This window comes from Camelus dromedarius, chromosome 30, assembly GCF_036321535.1.
Source record: "Camelus dromedarius isolate mCamDro1 chromosome 30, mCamDro1.pat, whole genome shotgun sequence".
Taxonomy (NCBI): domain Eukaryota; kingdom Metazoa; phylum Chordata; class Mammalia; order Artiodactyla; family Camelidae; genus Camelus; species Camelus dromedarius.
The window spans coordinates 4,771,604-4,785,653 of record NC_087465.1 but is presented as its reverse complement, the minus strand read 5'-3'; the positions used below and the strand labels follow the sequence as shown (position 1 = coordinate 4,785,653).

Here is a 14,050-nt window from a genome sequence, read left to right as displayed (position 1 = left end):
AGTGGCAGACGGCTGGGGGTGGGTCCAGCGAGGTGGACAGCAGTGCCTCCTATTGAAGTCAGTCTGGGGAGGAGCAGCTTTGTTCAGAATGTGAGTGCCCGGAGGAGGGGTCCCGTCAGGCTTTGGAGGCCTTCCACTGGGTTTCAGGGAGGGGGCTGAGGCTAGGACCCTCTGCTGGGCAGTCATCAGGCTCCAGGTCCTTGGGAAGCCCTGGGGTGGCTGCGGTTTCCGGGGACAGTGTGGGCAGGGAGGTCTGAGGACTGAGACCCTGCCACCCTCTAACATTGGAGGTTGAGGGGAGAGCAAGGTCCCCCAGAAGACGGAAGAAGGTGGGGAGAGCTGGGAGCAGGGGCTGGGAAGCCCACTGGGAAACTTCCTCGGGAAGAGCCGTCAGCTCTGTTGCATGATCTGAGGACAGGATCGGGGAAGTCCTGACAGCTGGCCGTTGGATTTGGTGCCTCAACGATCTTGTGCGTCTGTGCAGACCTGGCCAGGGGTGGCTGCGGTGACAGGGAAGGAAGGAAAATTGGTCCTGGGCCCAAGAGAAAGTGCAGTTAGCTCTTGCAGAGAGTTTTGCCACAAAAAGGAACAGAGAAATGGCAAAAGGAGGATGTGAGACCAAAGGATGGTTTTTGTCTATGGTTTGTTTCAACGGGAGAAAGCGCAGCGTGTAGTCATAGGAGTAGAGTTTCTGAAGAGCTGACGGATCGGGGGTGGTCCATGTCCTTGGGCTGGCAGGTTGACTGTCTGGGGAGGCCAGGCAGACCGTCCGTCAACATGGGAGGGAGGCAGGACTAAGGGTGCAGGTGTGAGGACGTCAGTGGTCCTGGTAGGTGGTGCTGCTTGTCTCACGTGGTGACTAGTATCCCACGTAAGGACAGGTGGTCTGACTCATCTCTAGAGAAGAGACATTCCTTTATGTCAATGAATGAATTTCATACCACAGTGACTTTCTTTTACCTGTTTTTTGGAAAATCAGCAGTTCGATCAGCTTCCGTCTCCTGCCTGCCTGGTTATTTGGTGCAGGTGGTGATGTTCATGAAACGTCTCAGACACTGTTTATCCGGCAGTGGTCGGGACCTCGTTGCTTTGATGAGTCTCTTTTTAATTTTATGTTTGTTATTTTAATATCAGAACTTTAAAGCCATACTGATATTAATTCAAATGCTTTTGGAAATAGAAATTATGGTAATAATGATTCAAATTCGATTCAAAGCATCCTAATTTATTGTAACACGTTACTATGACAGTGTTTAATTGTTTTACAAGTATTGATTTGTCTTTCTCAGGTATATTTCATTAAAGAACACAACATTGTTGCCCCGTATAAAACAGAGAGGGTAAGTACAGCTTTCCATGTACTCCCAGCAATCGGTGTCTAGTGATTTTGACCAGTAAGATCTTGTGTCTCTAGTAACATCTGTAATGAAACATAATCATAATGGATATTTAAAAGCTTGTTACCTAGCAGTTATAACAGAATTCTGATGGTACTTTTGGACAGACTTTAGTCCAAGAGATTTCATTTAACTTTTTGACTTAAAAATAAATGTGTGTATTAGAGAGGGAAAGCTTGAATTACTAAAAGTTGAAATCAGAATGTGTGTCATTTATAAGATTATCTGCTGCTTATTACTGAGAACTTCTTTTAAATGTTTGAGAAATAGAGGTTATAAAAGATCCTTATTTAAGAGCGTGGGAATCATTTATAAATTCTCCTGGTCGAGAAAGCTGTCTGAGTGGACGTGAACACAGGACTTGTCAAGTGAGCCTAGACGTCACCTTCCACTGCTCTGTGCTCTGCTTAATGCTTCAGCTCAGCGTGGGGGCAGGGACAACTCCTAGCAAGAGTTTCTTCAGGACCTAGAGGCGGGGCTGGTGCTCCTGGTAATGACAGCTCTGGGATTAGGAGAGCCACCCTCTCTGAGCAGACGCTGGCCCACAGGCTGAACCGCGACCCCGGTCCCGGGCCAGCCTGCGGCCCCTCAGCAGCAGCTGGGGGGGGCACCCGGGCCCGGGCGGCGGCCTCCGGGTTCTCCCTACAGGAAGGACTGTGTGCGCCAGTCACTTGGACACAGGACTCCTGAGATTTCTTGCTCTCAGGCAGTGCTCTCAGGGGAAGGATAGTTCTTCACTGCAAGGGGCTGGCCATCACGTGCCAGCCTGCCCCCAAAATGTGTGCTCCCTCCACTCATTGACAAAAGCCCTGGGGGGTAGTGGGGAACCCCCCCCCCCCCCAGTTGAGAACCACTGACTGGTTTGCTTTCCCTGTAAAGGCTCTTCTGACACCCACTTAAGATGCAAGGTGGCTGCAAAATTACATCAAAGGAAATGAGTAAGGTTTCCTGAAGCAAAGAGAAGCTCTTTCGTTCCCAATGTGAATTAGAACACCAGAGGAGTTTCATGTTTAAAAGGAGGGAGGGGATGGTGACTTCAGTGATGGGGAAAATGACAGAAGAGGAAGCCCTAGACCCTCGTCCCTCTCGTGGAGAAACTGATTCAGAAACATGAACCGATTCCCTTTGTGAGAGATCTGGAAACCGGTTAAGAGCCGCCTGCACTGCTGGCTGGCGTGGAATCAGCCACATTGCAGCTGGTAGAAAAATCAGCAGCCTCCTTCCACCGGCACAGTGCCACGTGGTCAGAGGGAACCCCAGCTCCCATCCTCTCCCTGGGGAGGGAGGGACAGGGCAGGACTGTATTCCAGTGTTCTGACTTTTGGGGGCAAGTGTTCTGACTTTTGGCAAGACAGACCACATGTTAGGTCACAAGCAAGTCAACAGATTGAGGAAGACTGAAATCATTCCAGGCATCTTTTCCAGCCACAGTGGAATGAAACTAGAAATCCACAGCCCCAGGAAAATTCACACGTATGTGGAAATTAAACTACATTCTTGCACAACCAGTGGGTCAAAGAAGAAATAAGAAGGGAAGTTTAAAAATAGCTCAAGGTGATCAAAACGAAAACAGAACATACTGAAACTTACAGGATACAGCAGAAGCAGTCCTAAGAGGAGGTTTAAAGTGATAAATGCTTACCTTAAAAAAAAAGTCTCAAAGGAAAAACTAACTGTATAACTCAAGGAACTAGAAGAAGAAGATTGAACTAAGCAAAGTTAGCAGAAGGAAGAAATAATAAATAGAGCAGTAAATCTGCTAAACTAGTAAATTCTCCCCTGAACCCCCCCCCCCCCCCCCCCCGTTGCAGGTGGACTGAGGGAGGACACGTCAGGCAGGTCCGAGCACTGCCCAGCAGAGGGCGCACGTGCCCCTACAGTGACCCCTCCTGACCTGCCGCTGCTTCTCTCCCTTTGACCGAACAGGGTACCATGGAGTATGTCTTTGAATTGGATGTTTCAGGCAAAGTGGACGATGTTGTGGAGACATTGCTTCAGGTAAGTCAGTGCTTTACTCAGACCTTCGCTGGCGGACTTGGGCAGAAACTTTTAAGAATTTCATATTTATGCATCTTAACCAAAATCGTAATAACCTCTTTCAGAAATATGAGACAGATTTACTCAACTGGGTTGAACTTGAAAACCGTACATTTGTAAGAACCACAGACAGAGCAGAATCGCTCTTGACTGTTAACTAAGTGAACAGAATGGTAGTGATTTTTTCATTGCTTCTAAGGAAGTATCTATGTGTCGTCTGAGAGAAGAAAATAAATTCGTGTCTGTTTCTAACATTGTAGCTTCACAGAGCATCCTGCCTGGACAAACTGGGGGACCAAACTGCTATGGTGAGAGTTTCTGAAGATCTGTGGCTTTACTGTGCATTAACCTCACTCATACATATTCATATCCACACTTCTTAACTGGTTGTGTCTTAATAGATAACAGCTATCTTGCAGTCACGTTTGGCGAGGACGTCGTTTGACAAAAACAGGTAAGATTGGGTGGTTTTGCTTCCCGACGATGAAGGCGGTGGATGGCGTCATCTCATGCCTCATTCACTGTGTCCAGACCTGAGGACGGGTGTCACCGTCTGCCTCACCCACACCTGCCCCCTTGGGGGAGTGGCCTGGCCTCGGTGCCAGAGCAGCGTGGGGGCTTCCTCGCCTCCTCTCCGTGCTGCCGTCTGTCTGTCAGAAAGGCCTGCTGACCCTGCGCCCCGAGGTCTGCCCTCTGTGAGCGCGTGTCTTTTCCCGCATGCCCAGGTGGGTTCGGGCCGCCCAGACCCCTGAGCGGCTCTCAGCTCGTCCCCCGGCCCGTGGCTTCCCTTCACCGGTCTCTCCCCACTGGCCCATGATGAACATGTGTTCTGTCTAAAGAACTGGCTTGTTTACATCGCTTGTCTGTTTACAGCCCTTCCAGACGCCCCACTGCCTTCAGGGCAAAGTCTCGACCCCGCCTGCACAGAGCGCCTGTGTGGCCCTCTTTTCCGCTGCTGGTCGCCGTGGCTGCTCTGGAAGCCTCTGCTCCAGATGCTGGGGGTGCCCCGTGGTGCCCCTGAGCCTCTGCACCTGCTCCCGTAGAAGGGGTGCTCAGCCTCCTGCCGCTTTTGCACCTAGCTACCTGGCTGGCTCTTTTTTGGGGGGGAGGGGTGATTATGCTTATTTATGTATTTATTTTAATGAAATGTACTGGGGCTCGAACCCGGGACCTCGTGTGCGCCGAGCACGTGCACTCTGTACCCTCCCCCACACCTGGCTCACTCTGACTCTTCCCGTGTCAGCTTAGCTGACACTTCTTCTGGGAAGTCTTTCTGACCCGCCAGGCTGTGATACGTACCTTCCGAAGGTGTCCCCTAAGACTGCGTTCTTACTGCTCTAATGGTTTTACTCATTTTTTTCTCCTTTTTGGGGGCTTTTCCAAGTGTCCAGTGTATTTTCTGCGAGTAACTGTGTCTTCCTACCAGCCTGTTCTTGTTTCTTGCCCTGTTTTGAGTAGGTTTCCTGACGTTATGTAGGTTTGGGCTCTGTCTGGTCTGTGGCTCCTCTGCGGTTCCCCCATATGAATTACCGTGGCTTTCTAGTAACCTGGGCACCTGGTCGTGCCGGGTCCTGCACCGTATCTTCCTTTTTACCTTCTGTCTTCACTCTTCTTGGGCTTGTGCGCTTGTGTATAAATCTAGAGTCAGCTTCTCAAGTACCGTAAAGGAAAGCCTGCTGGGGTTTGACTGAGACGGCGCTCAGTCTCTCCGTTCACGTAGGTCTTGTCTACTGTCTTCCTTACGCAGCAGGACGGCGCAGCTGGCTGGTGCTTGTGGTCAGGGTGAGAGCCGGGAGGTCTCTCTCACGTCCTACCTGGAGAGGAAGCCTGTCCTGCCGTGTGCTTTTGTCCCACTTATAGGCGAGACTTTTTACCCCTGTTGTTTGACGATGTAATTGTCTTAAAATATCGATGAGTTGGGTGCTGCCCCTCTAGTTTTTTTTTTTAAATTAGTAAAACAAAAAGAAAATGGGCTTTTGGACTCATTCGAGTAGTTTAGGAGGGAGTAGGTTCACCTTTGGTTTGACTGCAGGAACTCCACAGAGGCTGTACTTTGGACTGACTGACACTCAAGTAATTGTAGTCATGTACCCGCAGCTTTGCAACTGTGTGAGGTAAATGCTCCCTGTGAGCATGATTTATATGACTGTAAGAATAGGTCCTAAGGACACGAAAGTAGAAAATTATGTTCATGTAAGAACAGTTCCAGTCCTGACTCTTTGCGGGAGGAGTAAAGACTTCAGCTAAAGGGCTATTTGGTGTAGTTTACCCTCCTGTCTTCGGTGATACGTAACCTCTTCAGCTTTTTAAAAATCAAGTATTCATTATACCCTTTAAAAGAAAGTCAGTTTTATTTAAGTGGCTGATCTGTATCACCATTTTTTTTGTGTTAAACGTAGCGTTTAGACACACGTTCTGCAAAGTCACACTGCAGCTCGTCAGATAAAGTGACACCTAGGAAGTAGATCGAGTTCTGACTTTTTTCTTCTTGTTTTTGCTGGAAAATACATTCTCAGATTCCAGAGTGTCTCTGAAACGTTGCATATGGAGTGCAAAGCAGAGATGGTGACACCTCTGGTGACGAATCCTGGGCACGTGTGCGTCACTGACACCACCCTGTACTTTCAGCCTCTCAATGGGTACCCGGTGAGTCAGCCCACAGGCCAGGGGATGCGTCCTTCGCATCGCAGTGTTTGTCTTCAAGCCCTTTCCCGTGAACTTGACTTCACAGGCACCGAGTTCCCACGTCTTGGGGAGGATCAGAATTGTCACCCCCCACCTCTGGTCAGGCTCCCCAAGTTCCCCTGATGCACGTGCACCCGAGTTTGAGCTCTCCTGGCCTATTTTCGGCCAGCTGGGGATCACTTGCTGTGTTGTGAAAAGAACCCCTGCCCCTCGTGACTTTGTAAAGGATCATTAGAGGTTTATGCCTCCTCAGGAGCACGTCTGCACGGGGGCAGTGAAATACGCTGACATCAAGAGGAAATGGGTGTTTCCTGCGCCCACCTTGTATGTAAACCTAAGTCAAGACTTCTTGTTTGTCCTTAATTACAAACAAAATCTTCAGGTCGGAATCTTTCCCCAAGAAGCAGTCGGAGTGGTCCTCTCCCCAGGGCAGAGGTGCCTGTAGGGGGGGGATTCTGTGATCGGGCGGCTGTGAAGCTCCTAGTACGATGGTGGAGATAGGCTTCTGTCACGGCTTTAGCCTCACAAGGTCAGAAGGTCGGGATGAGCTCCGATTTCCGCACTCAGCCGTGCAGAGCTCAGGTGCTTCATCTAGACCTGGCCCCTGCTCAGAGTGGTTGATTGACAAGAGTAGAAGTCCTCAGACTCTCTGATCGTGCACTTGGACCATTCGGCCGGCAGCATCAATCAGAGCAGGACCGGTTCTGCCACAGAAGGCTACACCCTGGAGGGGCTACACACGTTCTCATCCTGTGTCACTGAAGCCCTAGTGCTTCCCAAGTGAAAGGTGGTGCTGTGACACTTGTGTCCACCAGGTGGTGGGGCACGCTCGCCCGGCCCTCCAGGGGGCACAGTGCACATGCTGCTGGCATTCTCTGCGCTGTAGTCGAGGGGCTTAGCCACCACTGTTGCTGTGGCTCAAGTCAAACCTTTTGCAGAAGTAACCGAGTGTGTGCACAGGGTCCGTGGTGTGAGCCGTGGTCCCTTCCCAGACCTCGGGGCTGGTCCTTGGCCAGTCTTCGGGCTCCTTCCACCCCTGCAGGTGCCTCTGAGGCTGCTCCACCCTCTCGCTTGGGAGGAGGAGGAGGGTGGATGTGTCACCTTTGAGCCAGTCTCAGTGCCTTTTCTGCCCTCATTCCTCTCTGCCTGGTGTTTTAAGACTCCAGAGAAGTAAGAAACATTTTCCTCCTTGTACAGAAGGTTTAGGGGCCCTGCTTAATACCACAGTTACTCATGAGCCGTAATACACTATAGTTTTTAAGGGGGTGAAAAACAGGATTCTTAAGGATGTATGTCGGTTCTGAGCAAACCGTAGGTCTGTAAAGACAGCAGGGTTCCTGAGAGTTGTCTGTACCAGCCCTGTACGCCTTCTCACTTGGCACCTTTGCAGTAACTGGAAGGGCAGAGGCATGCGGTATCATTTTGGGGGACTGAGTGGGGGCCCGGGGACTTGTCCACCGTCACAGAGCTGGTGGAAAAGGGCAGACCAGCATGTAAGGGGAGAGATGCCCTGTTCTGAGACCTCCCTGTCCAGCTGTTCCCGCGTTCACGTCAAGAAGGCAGGACTGTGTCCCCTTTGCCTCTTTCTGACACCGAGGGCGGCTTCTCGCTGTCAGAACGTTCGTGTGTGAGACCATCTTTTTACTTTTCAAGACACCCGTGGTCCAGATAACCCTCCAGGACGTCCGCCGCATCTACAAACGGAGGCACGGCCTCATGCCTTTGGTGAGTTCCCATGGGCCGTCTGTCGTGCAGGGTGACTGTCTGACCCTCCAGGTGGTCTCCTGACTTGTAAACACCTTGGGCATGTCTGGAAAGTGCGGGTGTGTTGCGCTGTAAGCAAACAGGCTCTGAATCTTGCAGCGCCTTTTGGATGAGCTGGAAATTTATAAAGGTCAGAGGGCTGTTGGGAAAATGTTTTTGGCTCCAAGAGCAAGCAGGCTAGTGTGCTCTGGAGTCCCTCCGTCCCAAGTGCTCAGGGTTTCTGGGTTTGCATGGGGACAGTGCCTGCAGATCCAGTCCAGCACCACCCCCGGGTCTTGGCGCCTGGGTCTCCGAGTACAGTTTGGAAGCTGTTACCAGGTCAGCTCTCAGTGGAGTTGCCTTATATTCACTGTGACGTTATGCTAATTCAGCGCTCGGGCCTGGTGAGCGGGAGAAAGAGATAAAGAACCATTCACATCACATGGGCGGCTCTCCAGTCGCCCCCCTGAATAAGCACATCCCCTCTTCTGTTAGCCTCATCTGCTTCCTGTAGAAACCAGTCCCACGTGAGGCGTGGTCCCGGGGGGCTTTAATTTGACATCAACGTAAATCTGTCCTCTGAGGCTTAGCCAGTAAGTTGGTGGCATTACAAAAGCACTGCCGAATTTTAAGCGTATCATTTTTGCGTTTTGTGTTTGTGATGTTTAACTGTTTCCCTGCCTGTGTTACTTAAAAGGCCACTCTCCCCTTCCAGTGCTAATAGAGGGTTAGGGTGGTCCTATAAAAAATCTCTTCCTCTGGGCGTAGAGGTGGAGTCAGAAAAAGAGAAGAACCTGACGTTGCCTGAGTCCCTTCTGTGTCCTGGGTGATTCCTATACAGTGTTCGTTTACCTGCAGCCCCTGTGCGGTAGGTAATGCCCTGCTTTACCAAGAAATTGAGCCTCAAGTGTTCGCTTCCTCGGTTCCCTCAGCAGTAGCAGTGAAAGCCTGGAGTGGACCCTCGGGCAGCTCTGTGCTCACCCCTCCCCGTCTGTTCCCGTCCCATCTTGGCCCAACCAGCACATCCACACAGCTGGTTTCCTTAAGGATAATTGCAGCCTACTAAATGAAGGACTTGCTCAGTGATCCGTGTGTGAAATTGACATGATCATTATTTAATTTATAAAAGAAAGCTAAATATCTGTGTTGGAAGAAGATACAGAAAGACCTGGGTCAGCCAATTTTGAATTACAAAATCGCAGATTCAGAAATGCTGTTATCAGTAGCAATGTTCAGCACCAACAGGGCTTTCATGAAGTTGAGCTGGGATACACGTCTTGTTCTTAGGACATTTGTGTGTATTGCTAAATCCGATTTGTAGTTGGAGAATATGCATATGAAACTGACAAAAAACAGAGAAGTTTAATTGGTAGGCCTTGGTGGTGATGTCGCTTATACTGGGATTGAAAGGTGAATGCGGTTGGATTCTTTTCTTTCTGGACTTACAGGGCTTGGAAGTGTTCTGCACAGAAGATGACCTGTGTTCCGACATCTACCTGAAGTTCTACGAACCTCAAGACCGAGACGACCTCTACTTTTATATTGCTACGTATCTAGGTTTGGCGCTCACCCTTCATTTTATCTGTCCATGTGAAGGTCGTTCAAATCCCGAGTAACTGGGACAGGAAGGAACGAGAAGAAAAGTGCTGTCTTGAGAATCACCTCCCTGTGGTTCTGTTTATTTCTTCTCATCAGCAGCGCTGGGTGGCAGAAAGGCATTTTAAAAAACTAAGGGAAACAAATGAAATTTGTTAATAATTCACTCCAATTCTGTATTTTAAAAACTAATGATAAATATATTTAAATATTTTTCACATCTTAACAACCCCCCGATTGAACAGATTACAAAGAATCCCCTAATTACTTTTGATGTCCAGTTATGAAAACCAGGTCTGAGTTTTTTCATGGGAGACTGAGTTATCCAGTCATGTGTTTGTGATCATTAACTGTGGTCTTAAGTCACAAAGCTGGAAAAAGTACAAAAGGAACACATGAAAAGTATAACGCAGTCCCACGGGAATCGGTTTGCTTTTAACTAGTATTTCCACGATCTTCCATAGGAAATGTGAACTTTCCCACCTTTATCCGAGAGAACACCTGTGTTTTTCTTTTCAAGCATAAGCATGTTTAAGTTGTATGGCTGAATTAAATCCTTGCTTTCAGAGCTTCCCGTTGACTAGAATGGAATGACTTCTAAAAACAGATGTTGGGGTTTTGCTAACACCACCTGAGTTTTGTTTGCTGCCCTAGTGTCCAGAGAAGCCGTCTGCGCCCTATGCAGCATACTCCCTTAGAAAGGAAATTTTCCTGCAAGGAGGAATAGTTTATTTTCAATAAGGAACATACTTTGTTTTATAGTGGCTTTTAGAATTCATTATTTTTTTCTTCTCACATTAAGCTGTTCAGTTTAACTTAATGCATTAATGTAGCTTTGGTACAAGTTTACTTTTATCTCCTGCCTGTGGATTTAATTTTTTTCATTTAACTTCTCTAACTCTAACAAGATTACAACAAAAAACTCAATTTTCATGGTGAGTCCTAAAAAAAAAAATCTCAAGTTAGAAAACTTGCCATGGCCTAAAGAGTCTGCTTCTGTGACGCTGTTGGTTCTGCCTGAGTTTATTCCTCATATTGTCCAGACTTTCTCTGATGTGTTCTGAGAATGGAAAATCAGAGGATGCATGTTGTGATTTTTTTTTTAAGCCCTTTCCTAGTAGCTGATTAGAGAAGAAACTTGGCAAAATAAATAAGAATAAATATTGAATCAACGAATGACTTAGATACGTTGCTTGATGCAGCCAATAAAAAGCAAAATTTCCTGAACAAAATAGAACAGTTGACTCATTTTACAGGAAAGTTATTGTCAGTGCCACACGGTCTGTGATTCCATTTTTCGTGTGGTCTTTCTGGCTCTGCGGGGTTGAGAAATTGCTTCCTCCCGACACAGACCTGTTTTCTCCCTCAGCAGTTTTTATTCTTTTCCTTATTCCTCATTTGCATAAATAATATGTAGTCGTTCACAATTTCACAATAATACCCCTCTTCCAGATCTGAAAGAAAACTGGAAGATTTTTGTTTTGATTTCGTTAAAAATGGAGGCAACAAACTTTTACAGTCATGGCTTCTTAAGGGCAGTGAAACTCAAGCCCATTTGGAGGGGTTCTTTGTTAGCACGTGTTGTAGCCTGTATGTAACATAGTAAATATTTCGTTACCATGTAATATTTATACATTTGCTCCACACTTTCATACTTGCTTTACAGCATGTATTTAACAGGTATGATAAGTTTTATATCCTGTATTTAGTAAGTTTCCCTCCTGGATTTTGGAGATGCTCATTCTTAACAGAACAGATCGTAGCCTGCTTTTCTTGTTCTAAAATGGGCTTTTCAAAGATGGGTGGGAGGGTCTGCGTGGGAAACATCGGCAGGGCTGTCACGTGCGTGCGGGCGCAGCGGTGACCCAGCGGCCTGTCCCCGCAGAGCACCACGTGGCGGAGCGCTCGGCCGAGAGCTACACGCTGCAGTGGCAGCGGGGGCACCTGTCCAACTACCAGTACCTGCTGCACCTCAACAGCCTGGCCGACCGCAGCTGCAACGACCTCTCCCAGTACCCGGTGTTCCCCTGGGTGGTCAGCGACTACAGCAGCCCCGAGCTGGGTAAGGGCCCCCCGCGCTCAGCGCAGAGAGGACGGGCCACCGTGGGGCCACGTCGTGGTTCCTGAGCAGAGTCAAGTCCGTGGCCGCCTTACCGCGCGGGGTGGCCGGTCTCCCCTCCGCGACACCGGAGAAGTGTTATGTGAATTCCACGCATCCGTATGTTTCTTACTGTCGCTGAGTTTTTCTAGTCCTGAAAAAAAGTACTCACCTACTTCTTGAAGGACACACCCAGAAAACATGCATGTAATTTTAAGCCTGTGTGACCATTATTACCTCTTATTACCACGTTGTGAAATAGTTAAGTTTTTCACTTGGAAAATTGCATCTCAGGTTATATTATTTTTAAATTCACATTCAGAAATGTGATTACTGAACGGAATAGCTATTCATGATGGGACTCTTAGAAAGTACTGACTCAAAGGAGGAAGTAAAAATGATCAATTATTACATTACTGAGAGATGATTGTTTTAACTTTGTGGTGTATAGACTGCATTCTCAAATTATTTTAATAGAATGTGATTGTAACTTTATTTTGTAATATCTTAAAATTAGATATTGTGAGCAATAAATTACTTTTGGCAGTTCATAAATTGAACTCTTGTACTTGAAAGGGGTAACAGAAGGTAACATTTTCTAGGAACACAATTTATTTCTGATAATGTTCAGGTCCCCAGTTCTCGAATTATGCTGTTGTCACAGAATAATAATATTCACTGTGATTCATACCTAAAAAGTAAATCTTGGCAGAAGAATAATGGCTTTTGAAATTTGTTTATTTTTGTTGTTGTTTTACTTGGAATGTAGTTTTTTTTTAATCGGGTCTCTTTATAAAAATCAATATGCAGGGTATTTTCACATTAGAGATGTTACCTGAGCGGCTGTCACTAACTTAAAACGCCCACATTCTAACCTTTATAGCTGTATAAATAACCATAGGAAATACTGTAATTCTAATGGGTCTGTCTTGATTTTTTTAAAAATGATTTATTATTTGGAAATAAATGTGTGCGTGCGAGTCAGTTCAGGGAGATAAGGTTAAGTATAAACTTGCTTGCTTTACTTATTTGAATTCATTACGTTTTAAACATTTGTTTATTTTATAGATTTGTCAAATCCAGGAACCTTCCGGGACCTCAGTAAGCCAGTAGGGGCCCTCAATAAGGAACGGCTGGAGAGGCTGCTGGTATGTGGGCTCGGGGGCTCCTCGTTTCTGAGCAGCCGGGAGCCCTGGCCTGGTTTCTGTAGCACCTGGAGCTCTTTTCTTGCAGACTTAGGGCGGGTCTATCCCAAGGGACCAAAGGGTCCGCGCGGGTTTTTTCTCCCTCCCATCTCTGCCCGCTGCCGTCCTTGCCCCATGAGTTTTGCTGCTCACCATTTGCATTTTTGCCTCCGATCCAGGAGGTAAGAGGCTGAGCTGATTTATTTTCCTGAGGGTGCTCTCGGGTGAATTGCACCGGAGATGCATGAAATTTCTTCTCTTCAGTCCAGCCCCAACATTGTTACCCCTGGGCCAAGAAAACCAAGACCCTTCTGGCAGGAATGCTGTGTTTATTCAGATCCCCGGTCTTTGTCATGGTCTCCTGTTCCTGCCCAGGAGAGAAGCGAGGGGATAGAATGTATCCGCGCCGGGACTCCTGCAGGCTTTTGCTGCCGGAGTCACGGCCGCGCGCACCCAGCAGCACTCGTGCTCCGTGTGTTGCAGGCGCGCTACCAGGAGATGCCGGAGCCCAAGTTCATGTACGGCAGCCACTACTCCTCCCCGGGCTACGTGCTGTTCTATCTTGTGAGGATCGGTAAGATGCCGTCGCCACTCCCGGTTCAGCGTTATTTCACGTGGACTCTTCCGCGAGGCTGTGATCGTGATCCCAACTCTGATTTTTCTCCCCCTCTAGCGCCAGAGTACATGCTATGTCTGCAGAATGGAAGATTCGATAACGCAGATAGAATGTTCAACAGGTGTGCCGCGATGTCTCGCCTAACACCCCTTACGCTTTCTAATTACGCATGCGCAGTGTGTTCACGTCTGAACCCTAGATACAAACAAAAATGGAAGGAAATGTAAAAAAACACTGCAGAAATTGCTCCGCCTGTTCCTCTCAGGCTTTGTATGGCAGTGTGTGTGTACGTGTGAATGTGAGAACATGTTTTAAATACAGGGTTTTGTCCTGCCTTTTGTAGCTTCATATTAGATCTTGAAGTTTTTCCCATATTATTAGATGTTCTTCAAAAAAGTGATTTTTTTAAAATTACTGTATCACTTCCTAACCTATGCCGTAATTCACTTGAACTCTTTATTTTAGCTGTTTCTCTATTGGACATTTAGAGCGTTTCCAACATTTCATTATTGTAAATAATCCTGCTGTGAATTGAATACAATCCCCCATGTGTGTTTAAGTAATTTTTCTTATTATAAAGTAATATTTTCTTACCCAAAATAATCAGAGAATATAAAGAAGAAAATTAAGTTCGCTGGGCATCTGACCATGCAGAGATGATACTCATTGTGTTCATCTTTTGGTCTGTGTCTTT

The 14,050-nt window shown here is 47.4% G+C and overlaps 1 protein-coding gene across 3 annotated transcripts in view; it reads left to right on the top strand.

Annotated features, from left to right (window-relative positions):
- Positions 1 to 14,050, top strand: part of NSMAF (neutral sphingomyelinase activation associated factor) — a 45,603-nt gene that overhangs the window by 17,372 nt on the left and 14,181 nt on the right. For 2 of the 3 annotated variants that reach the window (XM_031441589.2, XM_031441588.2), the window contains exons 6-16: positions 1,290 to 1,340; positions 3,324 to 3,395; positions 3,695 to 3,742; positions 3,836 to 3,888; positions 5,951 to 6,080; positions 7,773 to 7,844; positions 9,311 to 9,419; positions 11,344 to 11,520; positions 12,625 to 12,704; positions 13,224 to 13,314; positions 13,414 to 13,477. In XM_031441589.2, the coding sequence (XP_031297449.1) occupies positions 1,290 to 1,340; positions 3,324 to 3,395; positions 3,695 to 3,742; positions 3,836 to 3,888; positions 5,951 to 6,080; positions 7,773 to 7,844; positions 9,311 to 9,419; positions 11,344 to 11,520; positions 12,625 to 12,704; positions 13,224 to 13,314; positions 13,414 to 13,477 (947 nt within the window). The remainder of the gene's footprint in view (positions 1 to 1,289; positions 1,341 to 3,323; positions 3,396 to 3,694; positions 3,743 to 3,835; positions 3,889 to 5,950; positions 6,081 to 7,772; positions 7,845 to 9,310; positions 9,420 to 11,343; positions 11,521 to 12,624; positions 12,705 to 13,223; positions 13,315 to 13,413; positions 13,478 to 14,050) is intronic. The other variant, XM_031441591.2, reaches the window with a different exon arrangement.